The following is a 26,678-nucleotide window of genomic DNA, read 5'->3' as shown; positions in this document are numbered from 1 at the left end:
CAGCCCCTGCCCGCCGATGTGCTGTGGGGTCGGGCAGGGCAGATGGACCCAGTTTCGAGCTCTGTGGGTGACAGAAATCTTCCTGGGCGTGTTTCCTGCCGAGACGGGCTCCCAGAGGATTTTCCACATGCTCCTCACCCCCGTGGAAAGGGAGCTCGTAGCCTCTGAGCTGAGCCACCGAGGAACGACAGGTCCCTTCAGGGTGCACCTGCTTGCTGGGGTTGGGGATGGAAACCGGGTCCATTGGTGCCCTGTTGGGGAGTAGAGAAGCCCCACATAGGGTAGGAAGAGGACCAGGGAAGGTTCTGGGCAGTAGAGACCACTGGGGCTGGAGCACCAGAGGATGTGTTTGGGGGTCTAGAATGTGGCCCTTGTAGCGACCGGGTCTGAGCCCTCAGGACCCCTTTGTCTGGTGGTGTCCTGAGGATGGCCCCAGGGCAGGACCCGTGAGCCCACTTCCTGGTGCAGACAGGGTGACAGGCTGAGCCAGGGGGGCCTGGCCAGGCCAGCACGGCCCAAGGGCCAGAGCCTGGGATCCTGGCCGCGTACGGGGTTTTCCTACTTTGGGGCCAGGCAGTCCTCTGAGGCATGGTCCTGGGGTGGGGCTGGGCTTCAGTCAGGAAGCGAGGCTGAGCGGGCAGTGGGTCTGGGCACACCCCCTGTGGCGGGCAGCCAGCAGCCTTTGTTCTGGGATCTGGAGCGGATTCCCCGGGAAGGGGGAGGAGGCAGCTGGCACTGGGCATCAGGGGGCCTTCCTGCCCCCAGGAGAACAGAAAGGGGGCAGGTGGGCTGCGTGACAGCTCCCAGCTCAGTGCCTGATGAGTGGGCACCGGGAGGGTAGGGCTTGGTCCCCGAGGTGTCCGTCTGCCTGGGGTGTGGGGGCCCCAAGGAGCCTGCTCCCTCTTGCCCTGAGTCACCTCTTGTCCCCTGTGGTCTTTTCCGTCTTATGGTAGGCGGGGGACGGTGGAACCGCCTTCCTTCCCATTTTGCAGATGGAGAAACTGAGGCTCCGGGACAAAGTCCTGGCTGGGACGGGCAATGGGGAGCCCCGGGCCTTGGCTCCCTGCCCTGCTTGTCTGTGGACCTTGGCCGGGAACCCTCAGACCTGAGAGAACCAGGCTGTTGGCCGGACACTGCTGGGTGCCAGCCCCAGAAGTGGGTCTCCTTCAGGGGTGCAGGAGGGGGCCCCACACGGAGTCCCAGGGACCTGCCGGGGGGTCCTCCTGGGTCCTCCTGCCAGCCTGAGCCTCCCCTTCCCTGTACCCGGGGCAAGGCGGGTGTCGTCTCTAACCGCCCGGGGTAGATCCTGGCTCATGAGAGCTGCCCCGACCAGGGGCTCCACCATGGGGTCCCAGCCCCCTCCTCCCCCGCCTCCCCTGCCCAGGGGTCTTTTTTTTTTTTTTAATTTTTATTTATTTATGATATCACAGAGAGAGAGAGAGAGAGAGAGAGGCAGAGACACAGGCAGAGGGAGAAGCAGGCTCCATGCAAGGAGCCTAACATGGGACTCGATCCCAGGTCTCCAGGATCACACCCTGGGCTGCAGGCGGGGCTAAACCGCTGCGCCACCGGGGCTGCCCCCTGCCCAGGGGTCTTAAGGAGCTGGGCAGAGCTAGCTTGGGCTTGCTGTGGGGTGGGGGCTCTGTCCCTTGGCAGACGTCCCCTGGGGCCTGGCCATGGAGGAGGGACTCTCCCCGGCGGTCCCCTCCCTTACCTGCCCGCCGTAGGCACACTGCCCACATCTGGCTTCAGGTGGGGAGTGCTGACCCCCCCAGCTGTTCTTCCCCTGCGATAGGGCAGGGCGGCCCTAAGTCTTAGCCCTGAGAGGCCAGGTATGGCGGGGGAGCAGGGCGGAGGGGGACCGGGCCCCGGCATCGGGGGGTAGGCCGGGGTGGTTGAGGACTAGAAGTGCCAGGCTCAGGAGTCTGTGCCCTGCTTGGGGGGGCAGCAGGGAGACAGGACACCAGATGGGGGTGCCGGGGAGCAAAGCTTGGGCACAGCTGCTGACCGTGGGCAGTGGGTGAGCCCCCCCCGGCACTTGGGGAAACTGAGCCGGTGTGGAGGACCAAGACCCCGGGGTTGGGCTTGGCCACGGCCCGGACGTATGAGCTGTGCCTCCTGTGGACGCGGGGACGAGAGCCCCTGCGTGTGGGCGACATGCCTTGGCCAGGGCCCCAGAGCGCACTGGCTGCCGGGCTCTTAGGATCCCCGTGCAGCCCTGCCCTGCCCGCCCCGGGTCTAGGCGGCTCGCCCTCGGACGCCGGCCGGCTCGGGGCTCCCTGGGCAGGCCTCCGGGTCCCGGTGTGCCTGCGGGCCTGCCGGCTTAGGAGGCTGCGGCCGCTGGCCTGGCGTCCTGGCCCAGCTGGGCACGCGGCCATGTGGCCACCACCCTGGCAGCGTCAGCGGGGTTGTTCAAGGGAAGTGGCAGGAAGTCTGGCCCAGGCTGGCCAGGCTCTGGTTACGCAGCCTCTGGAGCCAGGACAGGTGCGGGGGCTGGACCGGACGTGGGCCCTTGAGCTGGGCTCCCTGGGGGAGGACGCTGGGGGTCCTGGTGGCGTCCCTGGGGTAGACGTCCCCAGGTCAGGCCCACTTCTCATGAAAATGAGCAAGACCCTTTGCTCAGAAGACAAGGGGCCAGAGGGGCCACCCGTGTCCAGGCCTGGGGGCCGTTTGTCCCCTGCCCTGCGTGGCTCCTCTGTGCGACGCTTGCACGCGGCCTGTCCCAGCGTCTCTCCTCACCCTGGGCACGCACACCTCCCTGCCACCTCCTGTGTCCCCGCCAGGCCCTAGCAGCCCCCAGAGCCTCCTGTTTTCTGGGTTTCAAACCCCACGCGTTGGTCTCCCGTAGGGTCACTCACTGAGACTAAATTGTTTAGGTTTGGGGGCTCCCCCTGGGATAAACTCTACTTCCTGTGGCCCAGGATTGACCATCTGGTCTGACCTGGGCCAGGCTGCAGGGAGGAGGGGACAGGGCAGGGAGCTCGGGGCTGGGGCCGGGCCTGAAACCTTCAATGCTGGAGGCCCGAGACAGCCCTTGGAGGGTGGGGGGGTGGGGGTGTGTGTCCCTGAATGGCCCCCGGCCCAGCGCTGGCGAGGTGCTAAGCCGTGCAGGACACTTGTCTTCCACTCTGCCCAGTGGGCTCCTACACACCTGTTGGAGGCCCCCCATGGTCCCCTCCACCTCTCCACCCTGCTGTGCACACCCGTGCGCCGGGCACCCCGACCAGCAGAGCGAGCCCTGAAGCCACCGAGCATCCTCCGCATGTCCCAGTTGTGCCTTCCTGCCCGTGGTGGCTTCCCACCCCCTGCCCCTCCTGGCGCCGGTCCACGAGGAGCCTGTGCTCAGGGCCCCGATCCCATCGTGCGGATCCCGTCATCCCGTCGCGGCGTGCGGCCGGCTGTGCTTGTTTAGGCAGCGGGGGGCTGGAGGACACGCGCCTGCCCCGGCCCCGCCGGCCGATTTGTCTTCGTCACTGCCCGGGTTTCCAGATGGGGTCTGTGCTGGGAGGTGGGCAGACATGGGGCCGGGGGCCCTGAGGGTGGTCCCACAGTCTGGGGGGAACCCAGGAGGTCTGGGTGCCCCCGGGGCTCACTCCAAGGGGAAGCCCGGACGCCTGTCTAGGAGGGGCTTCCTGCCTCCGCCCGGCCGCAGCCTGGGACCCTGGCCCGGCCCAGGAATCAGCACGGGCCCTGCTTCCTGTGGGGCCAGGGCTGAGTCACAGACTGCCCGGTGATTCACACCGCCCAGCCTGGCGGAGGGGGCGGGCTCCCTCCTCCCCCGGGACCGGGGCACGAGGGCCGGCCCGGGTCTCCCCAGCCCCAAGGTGGGCCAGGGCGGGGTGTGCCCATCACGGCCCCGCCCTTGGTGATATGGGCGCCTGAGGCCACGAGGTTGCTGACCAGCTGCCCCCCCTGCCCCCTTCCCATCCCTGGGGGCGTCAGAGACCCCCACGGGGCCCGTGGCACCAGTCTTCTTCGTGGGCTCTCCCCTTGTCCAGAACCCGGCCCTGGCCCTGCACACTGTGCGGGGTGGCTTCGGGGCCTCTGCGGCACCCCTGCTGGGTGGCTGCCCTCCCCCCCGGGGTAGGTGGTGTCCGCCTGCTGGGGGCCCTTGGAGCCATCCCACCACCTTGAGAGGCACTGTCCCTGAGCCACACACCTCTGCTGTTTGTCTTCCTTCTGCCTCTGTCCCAGGAGGGGAAGTGACTGCCCAGGACCACACAGCCCCCTTGATGCCTGGGAACCAGCCCCCCGCCCTCTGGGCCTCCTGCCCTGGCCCCAGCCCCCATCAGGCAGCGGTCTCCGGGGCCTGTCCCCCTCCCGGGGAGGCCTGACCCTCCGTGGCCAGGCTGGGTGTGGGGGCCGGGGGTGCGGTGGCCGAGAGGCAGGTCCGGCTGCTGTGCTGGAGACGTGCCGGCCCCCAAAATAGCCAGATTTTTAAAAATAACTCGAGAGGCTTTTGTTTGGCTTTTGCTTTAAAAGACATTTTTTTCCTGCTGCACAGAACTTTGTAGCAGCGGGAAAGGTCAGCCCCAGTTGGCAGCGGAGCTGAGCAGGCGGGCCGGTGGGGGAGGGCCGAGTCCAGGAGGCCGGGGCCGCTCCGCGCCCCAGGTCACGTCCAGGGCAGGCCGTGCGGTCCTGGCAGCCGGGACCGCGGGACAGGGGGGGACCGCCGGGTGCGTGGGGGTGGCCGTGTCGGGCCCCTCTGTGACAGACCGGTGCCTGGGTGGCAGACAGGTGGACGCAGGGCCTTCCCTCCAAGCGTCCCAGGGTGCTGTGCACGGGGGCGGACGTTTCCCTGCCGCCCTGGTGCTGCCCTATCAGTGCGTTCAAATCAATATTTGTGCAAGTGCTCTCAGCTGGGAAAAATGCGACCAGCCGCCGACCCGGGGGAGGGACAGCGCTGGCCAGCGGAGGGGCAGCCCGGTGGCCTCGCTCGGGGAAAGGCAGGGGCGGGTCCCCGGGGGCTTGGCGGGAACCTTTCATTTCCTCGGGGCTTTGGCGGGGGCCTAACCGCTGCGCCCCCCCCCCAGCAGCCTGTGGGCGTCTCGCACACGCCCAGGCCCTGCCCTGCTGTGCGCCCCTAAACACCCGTCCTGGCATATGGGCCCCTTGCGGTCCCCGGGGCTCCCGGTAGTGCCTGAGGGGTGGCCAGGGTGCCAGGCTGGGTGTAGGGTCCATACCCCCAGGCCCTGAAGCCCCTCCCCCGATGGGCAGGGCTACATAGATGATGACCTCAGAGCCTGGCTGTGGGTGAATAAGCTTGTGCCCCCCCAGGCTCCCCCAGAGGCGGCTCTTGGCTTGAATTGGGCCTGTCTCTGCAGACGCCAGGCCTTCTGGGAAGGGCAGGACTCAGAACGGGCGTGTCAGGGGCCCGGGACCTTCCCTCCCCCGCACCCCATTCTCGCCTTCTCTCCTGGGATGACCACAGAGGCCTCAGGTTGAGGGGGGCTGGGGGTTGACTGTGGGCCTCGGGCAGCCCTGAAGAGGCCCCAATGCTCTGGGATCGGCCCAGCTGGTCTGGGGCAGCAGGTGCCAGAGAGGACCTGTACCTGGGGCCGGTGGGGCCCCACGGAGGGTGCAGTGGGGGCTTGGAGCCTGATGTCACCCTTGAGGCTGGTGCACACTTCACTGCCCACCTGGGGGTGCCCCTGGGAGCGGGGCGGGGGTGTGGGCGCCCCTCCCTGGCCCCGAGGTGGCACATCGGCCCGCTGTGTGTGCCCATGTCCGGGACCTCCCACTCCTTCTGAGAGCCCTCCCAGTGCAGACCGGGGGTGTCCCGAACCCCGCTGTCTTCCCTGTCTGGTTTCCTTGGAGCCCAAACGGGCCCAGCCTGGACGGTGGCCTGCCTGCTTTGTTCTCTTGGCTTCGGGGCAGAGGGCTGGGGGCGGGGGCAGCACTCACAGGCCCTCAGGGCTGCAGGGCCTGGAAACCACCGTCCCTCCCCTGAGGTCATCGTGTCCGGAGGCTGAGGCTGGGGTGGGTGCTGGGATGCCACCCCCGGAAGTGTGCGTGCAGGGCACAGCAGACACGCACGACTGGCCGTGTGAGGGTGGGCCTCCCAGCCGGCCGGCTCGTCGTCCAGACGGTGGACTGTTCCAGTGACCTGGGGCCCCTCCTGGGATCTGTGGCCCAGGGCTGGGGGCTCTGGGCGCTGATGGGAGAACCCCTGGCCGTGTGCCACATCCCCAGGGAGCTGGATGAGGGGTACCTTTGGCAGCGAGAGCCCAGTTCTGGCGCCTGGGAGGGTGCTCCAGCCTCTGGGGGGCAGCCGCCTCTTGGAAGGGCCCCTTAATTACCCCTCCGTGCATGCAGTGTGGATGGGCTATAGTCGGGGCTTCCGTGAGGAGACTGCCCGATAGGGCTGGGGGGCCGAGGCTAAGGCCTGCTAGGTTGCAGGGCCGGGGGACGGTCGACAGAGGAGGGACCTCACCAAGCCCCCTGGGCACAAGTCAGAGGGGCGTCGGGGATGCTGACCTCTGGGCAGGAGGAGGTGAGAGGCAGCCATGAGCACCCCCTGGGGCCAGGGACAGGACGCAGCTTCGCCCTCCCATGCCCGGGGCTACCCCGACGTGCCCTCTGCCTGCGATGCTCCAGCCTCCAGCTCCTGGGCTGGCAGGCTCCCCCCGGCCCAGCTCTGAGGGGGCTCATTCCCCAGTGTGTCTACCGCAGGGGGCCTCGGTGGCCGGGGGCCGGTCAGGGGGAGAGGGGGCAGGTCCTGAGTCAGCCCCGAGGACGATGAGGGGGGTGACCGGGGTACGGCTGGGGCGGGGACCCCATCCTGGGAGCTGCCGGCTGTGTGCGGAGGCCAGGCTCCCGTGGGAGCTGGGGCCAGCGTCTGGCCGCTGCCCGGACCGGCCACCAGAGCTTCAGGGGCAGTGGGGCACCTGCGGTGGACACCGGACAGGCTGCCCCCAGCTGCCCCTTCCATCCCAGGCCTGCCGGCCTGAGGGACCCCTGCGCCTCTGGGGCAGGGGTGGAGGGAGGCACCCCCAGGCGCGGGGGGGTGGGGTCCCTGGTGCGGGCCTCAGCAGCCCCGGGTCTGAGTGAGCGGGGGCTGCTCCCTGAGCCAGCCGGGCCCCAGGAGGCCAAGCCCACGGATGGCCGAGAGGGCGAGGAGAGCCCAGCCACGGGGCGGGCGGCCCCTCTGCCCAGCGCGGCCGACACCTCTCCGCCCCGCAGGTCTTCCACGTGGCCTACGTGCTCATCAAGTTCGCCAACTCGCCTCGGCCGGACCTCTGGGTGCTGGAGCGGTCCACGGACTTCGGCCGCACCTACCAGCCGTGGCAGTTCTTCGCCTGTGAGTCTGCGGCAGGGGCCGGCCAGGGGCGTCCCTGGGGTGGGCGGCCGTCACCAGGCTCTCAGGGTCCCCGCCGGCCCGGCCGGTCCCCCTGCACGCCCGCCTCCCGCATGCGTTCCTAGAGGCAGGTGCCTGTCGTGACATGGGGCACAGCTGGGCCCAGGGGCTGGTGGCGCAGGAGGCTCCGGGGCCGCCCCGTGGCTCCCTCCAGGCCGGCTTTGTGGTCCGGCTGCTTCTGCGGCAGCAGAGGGAGCCGGGTGGGCGGCGGGACCTCCGTGACCTATCACGGTGATGGGGAGCCTGGGTCACACGTCCCCGAAAACTGCATGGGCAAGGGTGAGGGTGGGGCAGCCCTCTAAAGGGGAGTCGGAAACGGTCCCCCAAGGTCGGGGATGAGGAGGGCCATCGGGGGGTGGGGGTGCCCGTTCTCGGCAGAGAGGGCGGGTGTGGCGAAGCCGGGAGGGTCCGTCCGTGTGGGGCGGCCACGTTCAGACCTGCCGGGCTCTGGGGCTCCTGCCTGCACCCCGCCATGCCCTCCGGGGGTGGCCTCTCCTTCGGCCAGGAGCCTCACTCTTTTTGCAACAAAACCCTGTGGGGTCGGTGGGGCGGCCCATGGGGGTGCGGCGATGTTCAAGAGCCTTCCCGGGGCCCTGCACCCTCACCCTCCGCCCGGTTCCCGCAGCCTCCAAGAGGGACTGCTTGGAGCGGTTCGGGCCACAGACGCTGGAGCGCATCACGCGGGACGACCACGTCATCTGCTCCACCGAGTACTCCCGGATCGTGCCCCTGGAGAATGGCGAGGTGGGCCCCGGGGCGGCACGGGGGCGGGGGGGGGCCTGCTAGTGCGGCGCCGGCCGCTCCCTGGCCTGACCCTCCGCCCGACCCTCTGGCCCACGCAGATCGTGGTGTCCCTGGTGAACGGGCGCCCTGGGGCCATGAACTTCTCCTACTCGCCGCTGCTGCGAGACTTCACCAAAGCCACCAACATCCGCCTGCGCTTCCTGCGCACCAACACGCTGCTGGGCCACCTCATGGGCAAGGCCCTGCGGGACCCCACCGTCACCCGCCGGGTGAGCCACCGGCTGGTGGGCACGGGGAGGCGGGCTGGGCTGGGGGGGGCGCGGCGCTCACCGGCCGCGGGTGCAGTACTATTACAGCATCAAGGACATCAGCATCGGCGGCCGCTGTGTGTGCCACGGCCACGCGGACGTGTGCGATGCCCAGGACCCCGCAGACCCCTTCCGGTGAGGCCCCGCCCCCTGCCTGTCCTCATCCCCTTCCCAGCTCAGGGCCGCCCTGGGCCGGGCCCCAGCCGGCTGCCTCTCCTGTCCCGGCGAAGCCAGGACCCTGGGCGGGGGAGTCAAGGACCTAACTGGCTTGCCTGCCCCTTCTGGAGGGTTCTAGGAGCTTCCCTTGGTGCTCCGCACATTTACTCTGCGGCGTCGGGGAGCGGACGCGTTTTCTGTTGCTCAGGACTTTGAGAGTGTGTGTCGTGAACTCAGGCCCTTTCCGGGCCATCAGCTCTGCCTGTCGGCTCCCCCTTGTACCTCTTTTCTTCCGGAATCCCGTTCCATGGACGGGACCTTCCTGCGGTTTCCTGTGCCCCCCGAGCTGCTCCTGCGTCCCCCTCCCCATCTCCTGAGCTGCCTCGGGACCAGCACTCCGGTCACAGATCCTCCAGCTCAGTGTAGCCCGACTGCTGCCTTTAATTCCAGTGATTTTATCTTCGTTTATCCAAGTTCCCATTGGTTCCTTGGCCACACCTCCCTGTATTTTAGAGCAACACATTTTTGAGGTTTTAGACGCCTTAAACATTCTTATTTTACAGTTTCTACTACTTGCTCCCAAGCTCCTGGGGTTGGGTCCTGCTGACCATCGTGTTGGCAGGCCTGGCCGCCCGTGGCCCCACCGCCTTAGCCGCCCCTCGTCTGTGGCCTGGCTGGGGACGGTCACTCGCGGGGGCCTCTGCTGCCCACTGTAGGGTCCCGCAGCCTGGCCCCGCTTGGGGTATTTCTCGTGCCCTGACTACGCGGACGGCAGAGCCAGACGCGGCGACCCAGTGGCACAGGCTGAGCTGGGGTGAAGATGGGCCTGCTCCCGGGGCCGCCGCCCCTGCCTCCTCTGCCCTGGGGGCCTTCAAGGCACCGCTTGCAGGGCAGCAGCGTGGACTCCCAAGGCCCCGCAGACCCTGGGGGGGGGACAGGGCTCGAGCCGTGTGCTCTGGGGCCTGGGTCTCCATGGGCTGGCTTCGGGGCCCGGCTCAGGGCACGCCCAGCGCCATAGCTGGGTGCTGGCCCCGGGTGCTTGTGGAGGCGTGTGGCGGGTGGGGGCTCCCAGCGGTAGGTGGCTGCAGCCTCGGTCCTCAGCTGCGGCCCGCTGGCCCCCGACCCCAAGCCGGCCGCAGCCGCTCTCCAGGACGGCAGGCAGGATCCGGGCCCTCCGACTGGCGTCCGCCCCACTGCAAGGGGAAGCAGTTCCTGGCCCCTGGCCCCTGGCCCCTAAGGAGGCGCCCTGGACGCCCGGGGGCGTCTGGCTGAGCTCGTGCTGCTACGTGAGCCGGCCCTTGGAGCTGGCCCAGGGAGCCGGGGCGAGGAGGGATCCGCTCCAGCTCGGGGACCCGGGGCTGCAGGCTGACCACCCAGGGCCCCTGCCCCAGCCCTGCCCTGCCCGCCGGCATGTGTCCCGTCCCATCCCCCAGCCCTGGGGAGGCCGTGCGTGGCCCATGGTGCCCCTCTGGGTCCACAGCGGAGCCCCTCCCGTCCCGTTGTCCCCACAGGCTTCAGTGTGCCTGTCAGCACAACACGTGTGGGGGCTCCTGTGACCGCTGCTGCCCCGGCTTCAACCAGCGGCCGTGGAAGCCGGCCACCACCGACAGTGCCAACGAGTGCCAGTGTGAGTGCCCGCACGCGGCTCGCCCGGGCCCGTTCTGGCCATCTGGTGTTGCCACGCCCGGGGTCCCTGTGGTTCGTGAGTCGTGCCCCGGGTCCTGGCGAGGCGGGGTCCCGGGGGCCCCTGAATATCTGCCCCCTTCTCTCCAGCCTGCAACTGCCACGGCCACGCCCATGACTGCTTCTATGACCCCGAGGTGGACCGGCGCAACGCCAGCCAGAACCAGGACAACGTGTACCAGGGCGGTGGCGTGTGCATCGACTGCCAGGTGGGGAGGGGGCTGGGGGGCTGGGGGGCCGGGGCAGGGCCCCAGGTGCAGGCCGCCGTCCCGCGCTCACCCGTCCTGTGCCCCCCAGCATCACACCACCGGCATCAACTGTGAACGCTGCCTGCCCGGCTTCTACCGGGCCCCGGACCACCCCCTCGACTCTCCCCACGCTTGCCGCCGTGAGTGGGGTCGGCCCGGGTGGGGCCATGGGGTGTCCCGAGGCTCCAGCTTCCCGTGCCCCGGGGGCCCTCGCGCGGCTCTGGGAGGCCCCGCCTGGCTCTCACACCCCTGCCCTGTCCTGGGGCCCTGGGCTCGGGGTCTCACGACTCCCCGGCCCCTGCCCAGGCTGCAACTGCGAGTCGGACTTCACGGACGGGACGTGCGAGGACCTGACCGGCCGCTGCTACTGCCGCCCCAACTTCACGGGGGAGCGTTGTGATGCGTGCGCCGAGGGCTTCACTGGCTTCCCGCACTGCTACCGTGAGGGCGTCGGCCTGGGGGGACCTGGGGGTGAGTCCGGGGGGGCCTTCGGGCCTGCTGACGCGTGCTGTCTCCTCCCTCAGCGGTGCCCTCCTTCTCCCCCAACGACACCGGGGAGCAGGTGCTGCCGGCCGGACAGATCGTGAGTAAGTGTCCCCGAGGCCCCCGTCCTGCCCTGGACTCCACGAGAGCAGTGGCCGGGGGGGCCCCACGAAGGCCCCGCAGAGAGGGAGGATTTGTCGCGGTTACTCTAGTTTCGGTTCTAGTGTTTTTCTGCAAATCCCGCGTATCGGTGCTAGGAACCCTCCGAGAGGACGGGTGAGCATAGAGCGGAACAGAAAGGTGCCCGGAGTTGCGCCGCTTTCAAGCGATGGCTCTCCCCACAGCTGGGACCTTCCGTGTGCTGCACACGGTTTTGGGCCAACGTGGTGGGTGGGTGCCGTGGTCACTGCTTTGTGCTTCCGCCCGCCCCGGTCCTGTAAACACGTCACCTCATGGTCCGTGTCATCGCACAGATGCAGTATCTCATCAGTCACCCCCAGTTGTTGGAAATTTAAGTTCTTTCCAACTTAAAAAAAAAACCGCTACAGTAAACATCCTTGCAGCTCAAACTTTCCATAAATTCTCGATAATTTCTGTAGAACAATTTCCTAGAAGGTTCTGAGTCACAAGATGTGCGTGTTTGGGGACATTTGTGGCCGTAAGTTGCCAAATCTCTCAAAAGAGAGAAATAGCGTGCAGCGTAGTGACGTCCGCGGCATCGGCAGGCGCAGATGTCCTCGCCGTGGGCACCTCCCGCGGACTGTTGGCTGAGCTGGCAGGATGCTCACCCCCTCACCCCCGCCCCGTGTTTCTGGAACCGGGCTCGTGTTTCAGGGGACGTTGTGTCAGTCCGAGGGGCAGGCGGTGTCCCTTCCTAAGGGCGTAACCGTGCGTTCGACAGCTGGCGGTGTCCTGGTTAGACGGCATTTGACGTTTGGCATCTTGAGCGTTTCTTTGACGCATCTGTAAGGTTGGATCTTCTTTCAAGTGTCTCTTGACCTTTCGGCTGTTTTCCCGGGGACCCGGTTGTCGGGGTGTTCGCCCACGCGTCTGTCCGCGCCCGCCTCTCCCGGCCCCATGTCTTCAGGGCTCTTCTCTTCCGTGCCGGTGTTTTAACCCTCTTGTGTGGTTCTGTTGAGGGCGTGCTTGCCCCTGACTCAGTCGTACGGAGGTGGCGTGCCCCGAACTCAGTCTCCCGCCTGCCGGCCTTCGACGGTCTCTTCTCTGCCTGTAATCGTCGGCTTTTCATCGGCGGCATCGATGGGGGTGGGCAGGCTTGTTCCAGAAAGGGCCAGATGGCGCTTGCTTGCTTCCCACGCTGAGGACCAGGCGTCCTGCCTTGGCTCTCGAGCTCTGCCGTCGCGCTGTAGCTGCCGAGTGGCATCGACCGCGTGGACGTGCACGGGCCTGGCCATGTTTCGATAAAACTTTATTTACAAAGCAGCCAGAGGAGGGGATCCCTGGGTGGCTCAGCGGTTTCACGCCTGCCTTTGGCCCAGGGCGCGATCCTGGAGACCCGGGATGAGTCCCACATCGGGCTCCCTGCATGGAGCCTGCTTCTCCCTCCTCCTGTGTCTCTGCCTCTCTCTCTCTCTCTCTATGTCTATCATAAATAAATAAATAAAATAAATCTAAAAAAACATAACAAAGCAGCCAGAGGAGCCCAGGACTGTGGTGTGCTGATGCCGGGCCTCAGTGCCGAGGGGCCCCGTCCCCCCCGCGGCCCAGGGTCGGCGCCCAGAACGGCCCACGGCTGCGCTGATCGTACCGGGACTTCTACGCTAACTGCACCCGTGTGTCTGCATTGGTGACGGAGCCCAGTTGAAAGCCCTCTCGGTGGGGTTCTTGGGTGCGTGCCGTCTTGTTTTGGTTTTGTGATTCACCTTGAAAATACTTGGAAAATGACCCGTACTTGGTCACGCTCCACAGTGGTTTAAAAATCACAGGAATCACCCGTTTCTTTTTTCTTTTCTTTTTTAAAGATTTTATTTATTCATGAGAGATACAGAGAGGGAGGCAGAGACACAGGCAGAGGGAGACGCAGGCTCCATGCGGGGAGCCTGACGTGGGATTCGATCCTGGGACCCCGGGGTCACGCCCTGAGCCCAAGGCAGGCGCTCAACCCCCGAGCCCCCCGGGTGTCTCTGAATCACCCGTTTCTTAAAAGTTTGATAGAGCTTAGAAGGGCGTCTGGCCCTGACACGTGTTCAGTGGAGATCTTGGGTTACGGTTCTCGTCCCTTCCATGCTTGTTGTGTCTGTTCGTTCCCTAGCTCGGCTCAGTCCGTTTCAGTCATTTTTATTTCCTAGCAGATTGTGTCCTTTGGATTCGAAACGTATGGGTGTAACGTCACGCGCAGCATTCCATCGTGAGCTGTACGTTTCTCTTATCATCTGTTTTCGTTTCTTTCTTTCGTTTCCTCCCTTTATCAGACCTGTCGGAAGGTTGACGGGTTTATCGGGGTTTTCAAAATACGGCTTAAGAGTATCCCATCTATGAGAGCTACTGGGGTTTTTCTCTTTTTCCTTTGGGGGAGAGATTTTACTTCTTAACATAGAAAATGTTGAACTTAAAAAAAAAAAAAAAGAAAGAAAAGAAAATGTTGAACTAAAACCTTTAGATCCATCTGCTTCTTTCTTAAGGAGTCGAGGGGTGCTAGGTACTCGGCATCGTGCTAGCTCCGGGTGCGCGGCGTAGTGACTTGAGGATCGGGCACGCTGCAGAGCGGTCACCACGGCAGCCGGTTAACCCTTGTCACCACACAGTTACAGACTCACTTTTCCCTGTGATGAGAACTTTGAAGGCCTCTTAGCAACTTCCAGACCCGCCCTGGGCTGTGGTTGCGTCCAGGCGCCTCGCCCGGTCACGGCCACGCAAACTACGCGTCTCACGCCTGCACGTCTGTGCCCCCGGGTCTCCACCGCCGGCCCCGCGGCCACCAGCGGGTTCTCTGTTTCCGTGAGCTCGGTGTTTTGTGTCAGCGCTGGGTTCCCCACGTCAGTGAGGTCACGCGCGCTTGTCTCTTTCTGCTTCCCGCCGTTTCCTCACCGCTTTCGCGGCTTCCCGGGCCCAGTAGCTCCACTCTGTCTTCGTTGTTGACAAAATGGTGCAAAGTGTGGCTTGTCAACCAGGAAGGGGTCTGCAGACGGCGTGGCTGTCGTGACGGAGGGGGTGGCCTCGCACGCGGTGGGGGGGTGCTGGCCGTCACCTGGCCCAGGGCGCGAGCAGCGGCGTCCAGGCCGGGCCCGGGTTGCTGTGTGGCTGGGCCCCCCCGACGGCTGCGACCCAGGCTGTGGAGCACTTCGGTCTCCCCTTTCCTTTCAGCCTGCCCTGCCCAGAGGACGGTCCCTCGTCCTTTCCCGCCCTGTCTGATGGCTCTGCATCGCGGTCAGATCCGCTAGCCTGCAGTTTCTGCTCTTTGTCTTTGGAATTGGAGATTTTCTTCGCTTCTCACTTAGAACGTGACCCCTTCGAGAATGTTCCATGGCCATACAAAGGGGCCACATGTGCTGTGCGGGGCGCAGGTCCCCGTATACATCCACACGTGTTCAATATGCCCTTTATTTTTTTTTTTTATTTTTTAATTTTCTTTCAATATGCCCTTTAAACCCACACCGTCTCTTCTCTGTCCTCATCAGCCTCTGAGGCCAGTATCTTCAGCCTTTCTGTCCAGGGCAATGGTTTTGCCAGAACCTTCCAGCTGAGCAGTTTGGCCCTATGCACCTGGTGACCCCGTGGTCCTGCTCTGAGTGCATGGGGCTTCCTGCAGCTCCGGCGGGCCAGGCCCCCTTCCCTGCAGCGGCTCCCTGTCGTCCCACCGATGCTTGTGGCTTTGGGTTCTCCGGAATGTTCTGGGGTCTCCACGCTCTGCTCACCGTCTCTGCGCCGTGCTGTCCCTTCACGAAGCTCTCCGTGGCCCGTCTGGGTCCGTGGTTCAGGGAGCATCTTTTCAAGAGGACGTGAGTTGATTTTCCTTCAAGAGCCAAACGGAGGCCTCTGGTTCTGCCTCGTGAGAGTAGCCGGGGCGCGGGCAGGGCCGTGGCCGTCAGGCAGGGCTTGCTCCTGCTCTTTCTGTGTCATTGATCCTCCTGCGCAGGTGTTTGCCACCCGCGTTCTGCTGGGCAACAGGACGTGTTCCGGGGTTTGGTGATTTGTGCTTCCTTCCCGGAGGGTTTGCGAGTTCTGTTTCTCTCTGCTGGTCGGGCCTGGGGTCGCCCTTACGTTTGTGACAAACATCAAACCATCATTTTCTATAAATAACAGCATCCATGAGCTCTTTTTGTGCATCAGTTAAGGCGTTCAGCACGTATTTTTCTCCTCTTTTCTAACCGCACAATTATTTATAAAGATGACAGCTTTTTTGCCTCGTTATGGTTTTGTTTTTACATCTTGTCTGGTTGTATCGACGCCTGCAGTTGACTTCGTAGCTACATTATAAACAACTAATTGCATGTCCTCCGAGCGCCCTGATTCATTGCAGGCGCTTTTCCAGAGGCTTCGGCTCTGCCTTCTGGCCATTTTGGTCGTTTAGTTGTGTGAGTGCAGCACAGCAGTGTGAGGAGACGAGTTTGAGGCGGGCAGTGTCCTGCGGGGGCCTGGGGTCTGCAGGCCCCTGAGGCCCCCTCCCCTCCCTTTCCCCCCAGACTGTGACTGCAGCGCCGCCGGGACCCAGGGCAACGCCTGCCGCCAGGACCCGCGGCTGGGACGCTGCGTGTGCAAACCCGGCTTCCAGGGCGTCCACTGCGAGCTCTGCGCCCCGGGCTTCTACGGCCCCGGCTGCCAGCGTGAGTGTGGCCCCGACTGCCCTCGCGTGGACCCTGGGGGCCCGTCCCCTCCCCGACTGACACCACGTTCCCTCCCTGCAGCGTGCCAGTGTTCCAGCCCCGGAGTGGCGGACGGGGACTGTGACCGGGACTCGGGCCGGTGCACCTGCCGGGAGGGCTTCGAGGGCGCCGCGTGCGACCGCTGTGCGCCGGGCTACTTCCACTTCCCTCTCTGCCAGCGTGAGTGGGGCCTCCCCCGCGGGCGTAGGTGGGCGGGGGGCTCGGGGGACGGCCTGCCTGGCTCAGGGGGCCTCCGCGTGCTGCTTTGCTCCCCAGTGTGTGGCTGCAGCCCTGCGGGGACCCTGCCCGAGGGCTGTGACGAGGCTGGCCGCTGCCCCTGCCGGCCGGAGTTCGACGGCCCTCACTGTGACCGCTGCCGCCCGGGCCACCACGGCTACCCCGACTGTCGCGGTGAGCGGAGGTCTGGGGTGGGGCCCGGGTGGAGCCGGAGGGCCACCCACGAATGCCCAGGGCCTGACCCCGTGTCGCCTGCAGCCTGCACCTGCGACCCACGGGGTGCCCTGGACCAGCTGTGCGGGGCAGGCGGGACGTGCCACTGCCGTGCTGGCTACACGGGCGCCGCCTGCCAGGAGTGCAGCCCCGGCTTCCACGGCTTCCCCGACTGCACCCGTGAGTGTGGCTGCAGGGGATGCAGGGTGCGGAGGGCGGGCACGTCCCTCCCGCATGCCCACATCCTGCCTTCCTCACCCAGCCTGCAACTGCTCCGCCGAGGGGTCCCTGCACGCATCCTGTGACCCCCGCAGCGGGCAGTGCAGCTGCCGGCCCAGTGTGACGGGGCTGCGATGTGACATGTGTGTGCCTGGCGCCTACAACTTCCCCTACTGCGAAGGTGAGCCTAGTGCAGTGTGTGTGGCACGTGCCGCGTGTGGCCTCCCTGCGCTGTCGCCCTCGTGCCCACGACTGCCCACGTACCGTGTGCGCATGCGTGCTCTCACATGATCCAGGGCGGGCGGGTTGGGCTGCCTGTGGTCCGTGCTTTGTGCAAGCGTGCCCTCACAGAGCTGCCCGTGCACAGCACGCATTCACACGCGTGTCCGTGCCGGCGGCCCTGGGGCGTGTTCTAACCGCTGTCTGTGGCCGTGGGGGGCGTGGGCCCTTGTGGGACCAGAGCCAGCAGGCACGCACATGTTTTCACGCCTGCTCACCCGGGTGGGAGGCATGGGTGCGGCTCCCACGCAGCCTCGGGTCCCAGGCACCCTCGGAGTCAGTGACCGACAGGTGACGATGGGCCGGGTCTCTCCACAGCTGGCTCCTGCCACCCTGCTGGCCTGGCCCCGGCTGGCCACCGCCTTCCCGAGGTAGGTCCCAGGCCGCCTTTGGTGGGGCCAGCCCATCGCTGCCGGGGAGACCGTCACTGTGATCACGTGCTCCGTCGCTTCGGCATCCTCGGGGCCCGTTTGTCCCCTGGCTGGTCCTCTGTCCCTGATGCGGGGACAGGCCAGAGATGGGGCCGGGTTGGGGCTGGGGGGCTGCGGGTTGTGGGTAAGAAGGCAGGGCCCGCCCGGACCCTCCGTCTCACCTCCTCCCAGGCGCAGGTGCCCTGTACGTGCCGGGCCCACGTGGAGGGGCCGAGCTGCGATCGTTGTAAACCCGGGTTCTGGGGGCTGAGTCCCGAGAACCCCGAGGGCTGCACCCGTGAGTCTGTGGGTTCAGGGTGTGCGGGGGCTGGGCAGACGCTGGGGGAGGGCCGCGCAGGGCGGTGAGGGCTGGCCCCTTGGAGTCCAGGCCCGCTCTCCTCTCCGCCAGGCTGCGACTGTGATCCTCGGGGCACGCTGGGCGGACTTACCGAGTGCCAGCCGGTGAGTCTGAGGGCCGAGCTGCCCAGGGCCCAGGGGCCCAGGGGCTGTGGGGCAGGCACGTCCAGACCCCCCCACGGCTGGGTCTCACCTTGCCCCTCGGCCACAGGGCGACGGCCAGTGCTCTTGCAAGCCTCACGTGTGCGGCCAGACCTGCGCGGCCTGCCAGGACGGCTTCTTCCGGCTGGACCGGGCTGACTACTTCGGCTGCCGCAGTGAGCGCCCCCTCGGCCCTCAGCCCACGTTGGGGGGGCAAGGGAGGGACACGTGGGGCTGCTCCTGGGTGCTCTGGCCGGGAGGCAGGGAGGGACAGGGGTCTGCAGTGCTGCACCCCTGACACACCTCCCTAGCCGGTCCCGGTGCCCCGTTACTGTCCAAGCTGCGGGCCACCCCCGGGGGTCAGTGTGAGCTGGGTTCTCGGCGCCCGTGGCCTCCACAGCTGGCGGCCGGGCGGGGCCCAGGCAGCCCTGACCTTGCTCCCTCCCGCTGCAGGCTGCCGGTGCGACGTTGGCGGTGCGCTGGGCCAGGGCTGCGACCCGAGGACCGGCGCCTGCCGGTGCCGCCCCAACACCCAGGGCCTCACCTGCAGCGAGTGGGTGACCCCCTGCGCGGCCCCGGGGGGCAGGGGGCTGGTGAGGCAGCGGACCCCGAGGCCTGCCTCTGACCTCCCTGCCGTGGCCAGGCCGGCGCGAGACCACTACCTGCCTGACCTGCACGACATGCGTCTGGAGCTGGAGGAGGCGACCACGCCCCAGGGCCACACCGTGCGCTTCGGCTTCAACCCCCTGGAGTTCGAGAGCTTCAGCTGGAGGGGCTACGCCCAGATGACGCCCATCCAGGTGGGCGAGGGGCCGCGCCTCCCCGACGGGGGCTGCGGGTTCCCCCTGGTTGGTGGGGAGGAGAGGGGCCCTTGGGGCCAGGGCACCGGCCACCCCGATTCTCCATGCCCCCCCCAGCCCAGGATCGTGGCAAAGCTGAACGTGACCTCCCCTGACCTCTTCCGGCTGGTCTTCCGCTACGTCAACCGGGGGCCCGTGAGTGTGAGTGGGCGAGTGTCGGTGCAAGAGGAGGGCAAGTTTGCCACGTGTACCAACTGTGAGTACCTGGGGGGCTCCCAGCTCCCCCACTGCCCGGCCTGCCCCAGCCCTGCCCCAGCCCTGCCCCAGCTGCTCCTGGCCCACTCCTTCCCCTTTGCCCCCTTCCCCTTTGCCCCCCTCCCTCCGCCCCACCTGGGGCCCCAGCGGGGGTGGGAGCCAGCCTATGCCCTGGCCCTGGGGGCGCTGCAGCCTGGCGTGGCCCATGGGCTGAGTCTAGGGGTCTCCCCGTCCACATCCCCAGGCACAGAGCAGAGCCAGCTCGTCACCTTCCCGCCCAGCACGGAGCCTGCCTTTGTCACCGTGCCCCAGAGGGGCTTCGGGGAGCCCTTCGTGCTGAATCCTGGCACCTGGGCTCTGGTCGTGGAGGCTGAAGGGGTTCTCCTGGTGAGGCGGGGGCTGAGCGGGCTGCAACGGGGCCCAGGGAGGGGGCTGGAGTACCCACCTCTCGCCCTGCCCGCCAGGACTACGTGGTGCTGCTGCCCAGCACGTACTACGAGGCAGCCCTCCTGCAGCTGCGTGTGGCCGACGCCTGCACGTTCCGGCCTGCCGCCCAGCGCTCCGGGAACAAGTGAGGGCTCGCCTGGCGGGGTGGGGGGCCGGGCCTCCCTGTGCTCAGGCCGCCCGCCCCTGCTGACCGCCGTCGTGTCCCCCCAGCTGCCTCCTCTACACCCACCTGCCCCTGGATGGCTTCCCCTCAGCGGCGGGACCCGAGGCCTTGTGTCGTCACGACAACAGCCTACCCCGGCCTTGCCCCACGGAGCAACTCAGCCCCTCACATCCACCACTGGCCGCCTGCCTGGGCAGTGACGTGCGTGTCCCTGGGACCCCATGGAGGGGTGGGGGGTGGTCAGGACCTGGGGAGGGCGTGCCCTTGTCTGGGGGAGGGGGCGGTCTGGTCTGTGGTGCAGTGACAGGACACAAGTTTGACCTGGGGCATCAGGACACCTTTGGGGCCAACTGTAGACGGGGTATCAGTGACCCCCACCTCTGGCTTATCATGAGGAGGCAGCAGGTATTTGTTACCTCTGAGACCCAGGCTGGGCTCTGGGCAGCAGGCCCTCACCAGTGCTGAGGCCAGCGGGCCTTGGGGAGGCAGGGGAGGGTGGGAGAGAGCAGAGGCTGGAAGGCCAGGTGGCCATGGGGTGTCCTGGCGGGCTGCCCCAGGCAGCGAGGACAACAGGTGCACAGACTCTGGGGTCAGAGAGCGGAGGCTGTGGGAGCAGAGGGTGGGAAGGCCCGTGTGCAGCAGTGTCCAGGGAGGACACGGAGGCTCGTTCTCCATGTGGGGCCTGGGGTGGGGCCTCTGATCACTTTGTCCCCCCAGGTGGACGTCCAGCTCCAGCTGGCAGTGCCACAGCCAGGCCGCTACGCCCTGGTGGTGGAGTATGCCAATGAGGACGCCCCTCAGGAGGTGGGCGCAGCCGTGCACACGCCCCAGCGGGCCCCCCAGCAGGGAGCACTCACTTTCCACCCCTGCCCTTACAGGTGCGCAGGGAGGGGAGAGGATTCAGGTCTGGGGGAGCCGTGTGGGAAGGCTTGGGCCCCAGGCCCCCCCCCCGACCCCCTGCTGACTGCCGCTGCCCCTCCCGCAGCGCCCTGTGCCGGGCCACAGCCCTGGACGCCCAGCACCACCTGGCGGTCTTCCACCTGGACACGGAGGCCAGCGTCCGGCTCACGGCCGAGCAGGCCCGCTTCTTCCTGGTAAGGCCCTGACCCTTCCCCTGCACGGGCCCCAGGCCCCCCCTGTGGCTTCAGGCCTTTCAGAAGACACTAAGCAGCATCAAAGTAGGGGAGTGCTGAGCCCAGGGGCCATCACCAGCACCACCGACCGTGGGCACCCAGTCACGTTTCTTCTGGAATCTTCAGGATTTGGGTATTTTTTTCCCGTGGCCACAAATATATACTTGTTTAGAGAGCATTCCTGCGGCCACACGGGGCGGGGGGCCTGTGATGGGTTGGAGCTGGAAGGGAGACACCTCCTCGGTGCTCTGAGGACTGAGTCACGGTGACGCGGGCCTCTGCACACCCGTCTGCGACCACGAAGCCCCGCGCGGTGTTAACCGTCGCTCTCACGCCCAGAACCGAGTGGGTGTCAGCTGGACACAGGAGCCGTCGGAGCGTTGCACTCTTACCGTGTTTCCTTGGTTCTGGTCTTTAGAAAATGTATCAGTCGTGCACATGTTCTAGTAAGTGCGTCAAGTGTTGACAAGAGACTTGCAGAGGGGAGGACCCCGTGGCCGCCCGCCGCGCTGGCTCGGCCCGCGGTGCTCCAGGGCACGGACCACGTCCCTTCGGCCCAGCCTGCTGGCGGCGGGGCACGTGCAGTCCACGCTCCCTTCGGCCCCATGGCGGGGAGCCAGGTCATTGCAAGGTGTCCACAGAGCCGCGTCCCGGGCATGCCCGGCATGTGCCCCAGCACCCAGCACCCAGCACCCAGGCCGGGAAGCCGCAGGCCCCGCCCCAGACACCCCGCAGCCCTGGTGGCCACCCCCCGGCTCTGACAGCCACCTCATCCGCCTGTTCCGGGGTGCGTAACCCAAACCACAGTGGATACCGGTGTCACCGCGGCCACACGGCGTCCAGGCCTCTGCTGTGGGGCACGTGCAGACGGCTTCCAGGCCTCACGTTCGGCTGTTTGCCGCACCCAGACCTGCGTGGTGCTGGGCAGCACGGGCCCGAGGGCCGCTCAGCTGAGTGCTCGTCTGCGCAGGGTCCCTGTCACTGAAGCTGAGGGGGAGGCCGGTGGCCCATGTGCAGCCGAATCACCGCAGGGGGCGACAGGCTGGAGCCCGCGAGGAGAGCCGAGTGGTGCTCCTGGCCTGGAGACCGCGGAGCAGGGCTGGGGCTCGTGCAGCCGGCGGGGCCGGGGGGCAGGGGGCAGGGACTTGGGGCACAGACGGGCCGCCGTGGGACGTAGAGGCTGGGCGGCCCCGTGTGCGTGTCCTCGTCACGCCCCGTCCTCCGTCCGCAGCACAGCGTCACCCTGGTGCCCGTGGAGACGTTCAGCGTGGAGTTCGTGCAGCCCCGGGTCCACTGTGTCAGCGCTCACGGCACCTTCAGCCCCAGCAGGTGGGGGGCCGGGGGGGCTGGGGGGGGTGCGGCGGGGGTGCGGCTCGCAGGACTCACCTCCTCGCTCGTCCCCAGGGCCTCCTGCCTGCTGTCTCGCTTCCCGAAGCCGCCCCGGCCCATCATCCTCAGGGACTGCCAGGTGCTGCCGCTGCCACCCGGCCTCCCGCTGACCCACTCGCAGGACCTGACGCCCGGCGCGCCCCCGGAGGGGCCCCAGCCTCGGCCCCCCACGGCCGCGGACCCCGAGGCAGAACCCACTCTGCTGCGCCACCCCCAGGTGAGGGCCTGGCCAGGAGGGCCGCCGCGTGCGCTCCACCCTGGCCGTGGGCCCAGCCCTGCGCCTGCTGACCGGAGCGTCCCCCGCAGGGCACTGTGGTCCTCACCACGCACGTGCCGGCCCTGGGCCGCTACGCCTTCCTGCTGCACGGCTACCAGCCGGACCACCCCACCTTCCCCGTGGAGGTCCTCGTCAGCGGCGGCCGAGTCTGGCAGGGTGAGTGGCCGTGGGGCGCGGTGCGGGCGGGCCCCAGCTGAGGGCCTGCCGGGGTGTCCTCAGCCCCACGGTGTGGTCGTCACGAGACGTGGACGGATCCGTCCTAGAGGCCAGTTCCCAAGTGGGGTGCCCGGGGCCCAGTGCGGACGGCAGCCCCAGCCTCCCGGCCCCGTCCCAGCTCCCACTCGATTCCCTTATGTGAGCCGCGGCTCACCCTGTCATGTGACGTTGATGGTCCTTGTGTTCTCACGTACGTGTGTTGTTTTCGCTGGGCCGAGCTCAGGGACCTGCACCTAGCGGGCCTCTGCGTGGCCTCAGGCGAGTCACGTGTGCGCGTCGTGACACAGATGCACCGTCCTCGGCGGGCATGGCCCCGTCCCGTGGGCGTCTCTTCCTCCCTGGTGACTCCAGGAGCGCCCCTGGGATGAGGCCGTGGGCCAGAGCTGGTCCGTGGGGTGCGGGGGGCACACGGACCTGCCTTTCCTTCCCCTCCAGGCCATGCCAACGCCAGCTTCTGCCCACACGGCTACGGCTGCCGCACCCTGGTGGTCTGCGAAGGCCAGACGGTGCTGGACGTGACCGACAGCGAGCTCACCGTGACCCTGCGTGTGCCCGAGGGCCGGTGGCTCTGGTTGGTGAGTCCAAGGCTGCCGTGTCGCAGGCCGGGTGGGGCTAGCATCTCTGGGTGCAGACGTCCTGAACCTGTTCGGGGGCCACTGGCCTCTCAGCCGGGGTGCGTCCTCCGTCTGCCTTGGCCCAGCCCCACGCCAGGTGCCAGGGAGCAGCAGCCCCCCGGCCTCCAGGCCATAGTGTGAGGCTACGGTGCAGGGCGAGGATCTTCAGAGCCGAGATGCGTCCGCCAGCCCCTGGGGCCCTGCTGGTCGGGGCGGCCTACCTGGAGATGGAGGCCTGGACGGGAGGGGCATGGGGGGCCGGGCGCTTCCCTTTGGCGGGCCTCCCACGGCCCCCAGGGCTCCATCAGGCCACGGAAGCCGACCTCCTCCCGCCCCTGCCAGCCTTGCTGGGGCCCAGGGCTGGCCTGTGACGCTGCCGCTACCACCTCAGTTGCCCTGCGGGCCGCTGGCCAGTCACAGAGACCCCCGGTGACCCGCTGGCAGGCACTGGTACCCTTCCCCAGCCCGGGTGCTCTCCGGGTCCGCGGGAAGGTGACGGAGCCCCGATCCCCAGGAGTATGTGCTGGTGGTCCCCGAGGAGGCCTACAGCTCCAGCTATCTCCGAGAGGAGCCCCTGGACAAATCCTATGACTTCATCAGCCAGTGTGCCACCCATGGGTACCACATCAGGTGGGCCGGGCTGGGGGCCAGGGCTGGGCTTGGGAGGGTCAGGGTGGGGGACTAGGGTTGGGGGGCAGAGCGGGGCTGCTCAGGGAGCAGGGCCGGGGCCTCGGAAGACAGAGCCGGGGGCTGGGGGGCAAGGCGGGGCCTGGGGTTAGGGCTGGGGGCTCGGGGGCAGTGCTGGGGCTCTGGGGGCAGGGTGGGAGGCTCAGGGGGAGGGTGGGGGCTTGGGGGACAGGGGAGGGGCTGGGGGGACCAGGGGCTTGGGGGAGGGGCTCGGTGTGGGGGCAGGGCCAGGCTCGGGGGCAGGGCTGGGTGGGGCTGGGAGCCAGGGCAGGGGGGAGGCGTCGGGTAGGGAGGGGCGGCGAGGGCTCTGGGCCTCACCACCAGCTTCTCGCCACAGCCCCTCCAGCTCGTCCCAGTTCTGTCGCGAGGCTGCCTCTTCCCTGTCTCTCTACTATAACAACGGGGCTCGGCCTTGCGGCTGCCACGAGATGGGCGCCACGGGCCCCACGTGCGAGCCCTTTGGGGGCCAGTGTCCCTGCCGAGCCCACGTCATCGGCCGGGACTGCTCCCGCTGTGCCACCGGCTACTGGGGCTTCCCCAGCTGCAGGCGTGAGTACTGCAGCCCGGAGCGCCGGCCAGGGGTGGGCTCTAACCCGAAGGGGCTTCCCGGCGGAGGGACACGTGGCTACAGGGGCAGGAGGACGTTCTGGAGCCTCGGGCAGCTTGTGGCCTGGGCCCTGCCCTCTGTCGGGTTCCGGGGACCGGGCGGCAGTTCCGGGCAACTGGCCCCCCACGTCGGGATCTGCCTGAGGCGTGGGGCCCGGAGCTGGGTGACACGGGCCGGCGGGGCGGGGGCTCACCACGCGTGCGCTCCCCACAGCCTGTGAATGCCGAGGCCGTCTGTGCGACGAGCTCACGGGCCACTGTGTGTGCCCGCCACGCACCGTCCCGCCCGACTGCGTCGTGTGCCAGCCCCAGACCTTCGGCTGCCACCCCCTGGTGGGCTGTGAGGAGTGTAACTGCTCGGGGCCCGGTGTCCAGGAGCTCACGGACCCCACCTGTGACGTGGACAGTGGCCAGTGCAAGTGAGCAGGGCGGGAGGGCTGTCCCGCGCCCCGGCTGGTCTCGGGTCCGGGTGGCGTTGCCACGGAGCACACTCCCTCCGGCTCCGGGCGGGGAGGGGTTCGCCTTGGGGGGTCGCCGCCCCCTGGGGCTGCTGCGGTCTCAGTTCAGCAGGAGAGGTGGGGTGGGGGGAGGCTCAGCCAGCCTCTGAACCCCTCGGCAGGTGCAGACCCAACGTGGCCGGACGCCGCTGTGACACCTGTGCCCCCGGCTTCCACGGCTACCCCAGCTGCCGTCCCTGCGACTGCCACGAAGCGGGCTCCATGCCTAGCGTGTGCGACCCCCTCACGGGCCAGTGCCACTGCAAGGTGTGGGGACAAGCGGGGCCCGGGTGGGGGTGTCAGCCACCCCCGCCTCCCGCGCTGCCAGCTGAACCCCTCCGGGGCTTCCTGGGTGCTTTGGGGAGAGTCAGCCCACGGGCAAGGGGGTGACAACGAGCCAGGGCGGGTCGGGCACTGCTGCATGAGGCCGACTGACCCTCCCCCCCGCCCCCAGGAGAACGTGCAGGGCCCACGGTGTGACCAGTGCCGCCTTGGGACCTTCTCCCTCGATGCCACCAACCCAAAAGGCTGTACCCGCTGCTTCTGCTTCGGGGCCACGGAGCGCTGCCGGAGCTCGGCCCTCGCCCGTCGGGAGGTGTGCGGCCCGCGGGACTCGGGGAGGGGATGCGTACCACCCTGCCCCACGGCATGCCCCGGTGTGGGACGAGGCCCCGGGCCGCGGGACGGTGCTCAGCTCCGGGTCCCTCCCGTGCGCCCGCAGCTGGTGGACATGGAGGGCTGGACGCTGCTCAGCAGTGACCGGCAGGTGGTTCCCCACGAGCTGCGCGCGGAGGCAGAGCTGCTCTACGCTGACTTGCGGCGCGGGTTCGAGGCCTTCCCTGAGCTGTACTGGCAGGCCCCACCCTCCTACCTGGGGGACAGGGTGAGCGGGCCAGGCGGGCCCTGGGGAAGGCGCCGTGAGGGTGTCTGGGCTGCCCTGGAGGGGGGAGGACGGCAGTGGGGCCGCCCGTGTCCAGGGAGGGATGGGCCTTCCGTGAGGGTGCCGGGGCCTAGCCCCAGGGGTGCCCAGGACTTTGCTGTCAACTCTGGGCGTGTGGTCGGGATCCGGCCGGGTCCCATCCCTCTGCCCCACCTCCAGGTGTCATCCTATGGCGGAACCCTCCGCTATGAGCTGCACTCGGAGACCCAGCGCGGAGATGTGTTCATCCCCAGGGAAAGCAGGCCGGACGTGGTGCTGCAGGTGACCGACGGGGTGGACGTGGCTGGCTGGGCGGGCGGGCACAGTGGGCAGGAGCGGGTCGGCCCAGGTGCAGCCCTCACCTGCCCCCGCACCTCCCAGGGCAACCAGATGAGCATCACGTTCCTGGAACCGGTGTACCCGGCGCCCGGCCACGTTCACCAGGGACAGCTGCAGCTGGTGGAGGTGAGCGCAGCCGGCCCGGGCGCCCAGGTCCCTTGACCCCGGGGGAGGCCCAGGGGCCCCCAGGACGGGAGACGGGCCCGGGCGCGGGTGCAGGCTCCTCCCGTCCCGCCGCCCGCTGCCCGGGGCCCGGCGCTCCCTCCCGCTCGGATTCTTTCGGCTCCTGGGCTTCTCCCCCGCTTGGGGAGGTTGTGCGTCGTCGTTCCTGCCGCCTCCCGTGCCCGCCTTGGGAGCAGCGGCTCCTCCCGCACCGGGTCTTAGGTGTCTCGGTGACTGGAAGTTGAGGTGTTTACTGTGCTCCGATTTATCAATTTTCCTGCGTGGTTGGGGTTTTTGCGTCTTATTTAAGGAAGGGCTCGTCTCTCTGAGATCAGAAGTACCCGCGTCTGGAGCTGGCATTTGCACAGGGTGGGCGGCCGGGCGGCTCCCCCCGCGGGGCGGGCTGGTTTGGCTGCCTGCCGAGCCGCCGTGCCCGTGGTCTGGGTGTGTGGTCGGGGTCCCACCGAGCCGCCGTGCCCGTGGTCTGGGTGTGTGGTCGGGGTCCCACCGAGCTGC

At 67.7% G+C, this 26,678-nt stretch overlaps 1 protein-coding gene across 1 annotated transcript in view; it reads left to right on the top strand.

Moving 5' to 3' along the window:
- Positions 1–26,678, top strand: part of LAMA5 (laminin subunit alpha 5) — a gene marked incomplete at its 5' end in the record, with an annotated part of 45,388 nt that overhangs the window by 5,741 nt on the left and 12,969 nt on the right. The window contains 38 exon segments of the mRNA XM_035705499.2: positions 7,183–7,300; positions 7,983–8,101; positions 8,200–8,370; positions 8,447–8,544; positions 10,077–10,192; positions 10,339–10,457; positions 10,546–10,636; positions 10,803–10,937; positions 11,021–11,083; positions 15,623–15,763; positions 15,845–15,982; positions 16,079–16,213; positions 16,298–16,432; positions 16,515–16,652; positions 17,069–17,121; positions 17,353–17,458; positions 17,570–17,622; positions 17,729–17,834; positions 18,112–18,211; positions 18,302–18,458; positions 18,576–18,714; positions 18,958–19,100; positions 19,178–19,284; positions 19,371–19,524; positions 20,041–20,201; positions 20,309–20,417; positions 21,688–21,785; positions 21,861–22,062; positions 22,152–22,278; positions 22,774–22,913; positions 23,467–23,582; positions 23,977–24,188; positions 24,460–24,664; positions 24,865–25,009; positions 25,197–25,337; positions 25,464–25,625; positions 25,842–25,943; positions 26,043–26,126. Of these exon segments, the coding sequence (XP_035561392.2) occupies positions 7,183–7,300; positions 7,983–8,101; positions 8,200–8,370; positions 8,447–8,544; positions 10,077–10,192; positions 10,339–10,457; positions 10,546–10,636; positions 10,803–10,937; positions 11,021–11,083; positions 15,623–15,763; positions 15,845–15,982; positions 16,079–16,213; positions 16,298–16,432; positions 16,515–16,652; positions 17,069–17,121; positions 17,353–17,458; positions 17,570–17,622; positions 17,729–17,834; positions 18,112–18,211; positions 18,302–18,458; positions 18,576–18,714; positions 18,958–19,100; positions 19,178–19,284; positions 19,371–19,524; positions 20,041–20,201; positions 20,309–20,417; positions 21,688–21,785; positions 21,861–22,062; positions 22,152–22,278; positions 22,774–22,913; positions 23,467–23,582; positions 23,977–24,188; positions 24,460–24,664; positions 24,865–25,009; positions 25,197–25,337; positions 25,464–25,625; positions 25,842–25,943; positions 26,043–26,126 (4,839 nt within the window).

The sequence above is a fragment of the Canis lupus genome, chromosome 24, assembly GCF_003254725.2.
Source record: "Canis lupus dingo isolate Sandy chromosome 24, ASM325472v2, whole genome shotgun sequence".
NCBI classification, from domain to species: domain Eukaryota; kingdom Metazoa; phylum Chordata; class Mammalia; order Carnivora; family Canidae; genus Canis; species Canis lupus.
The sequence above is the reverse complement of the archived record's forward strand: the minus strand, read 5'-3'. Positions and strand labels throughout refer to the sequence as shown.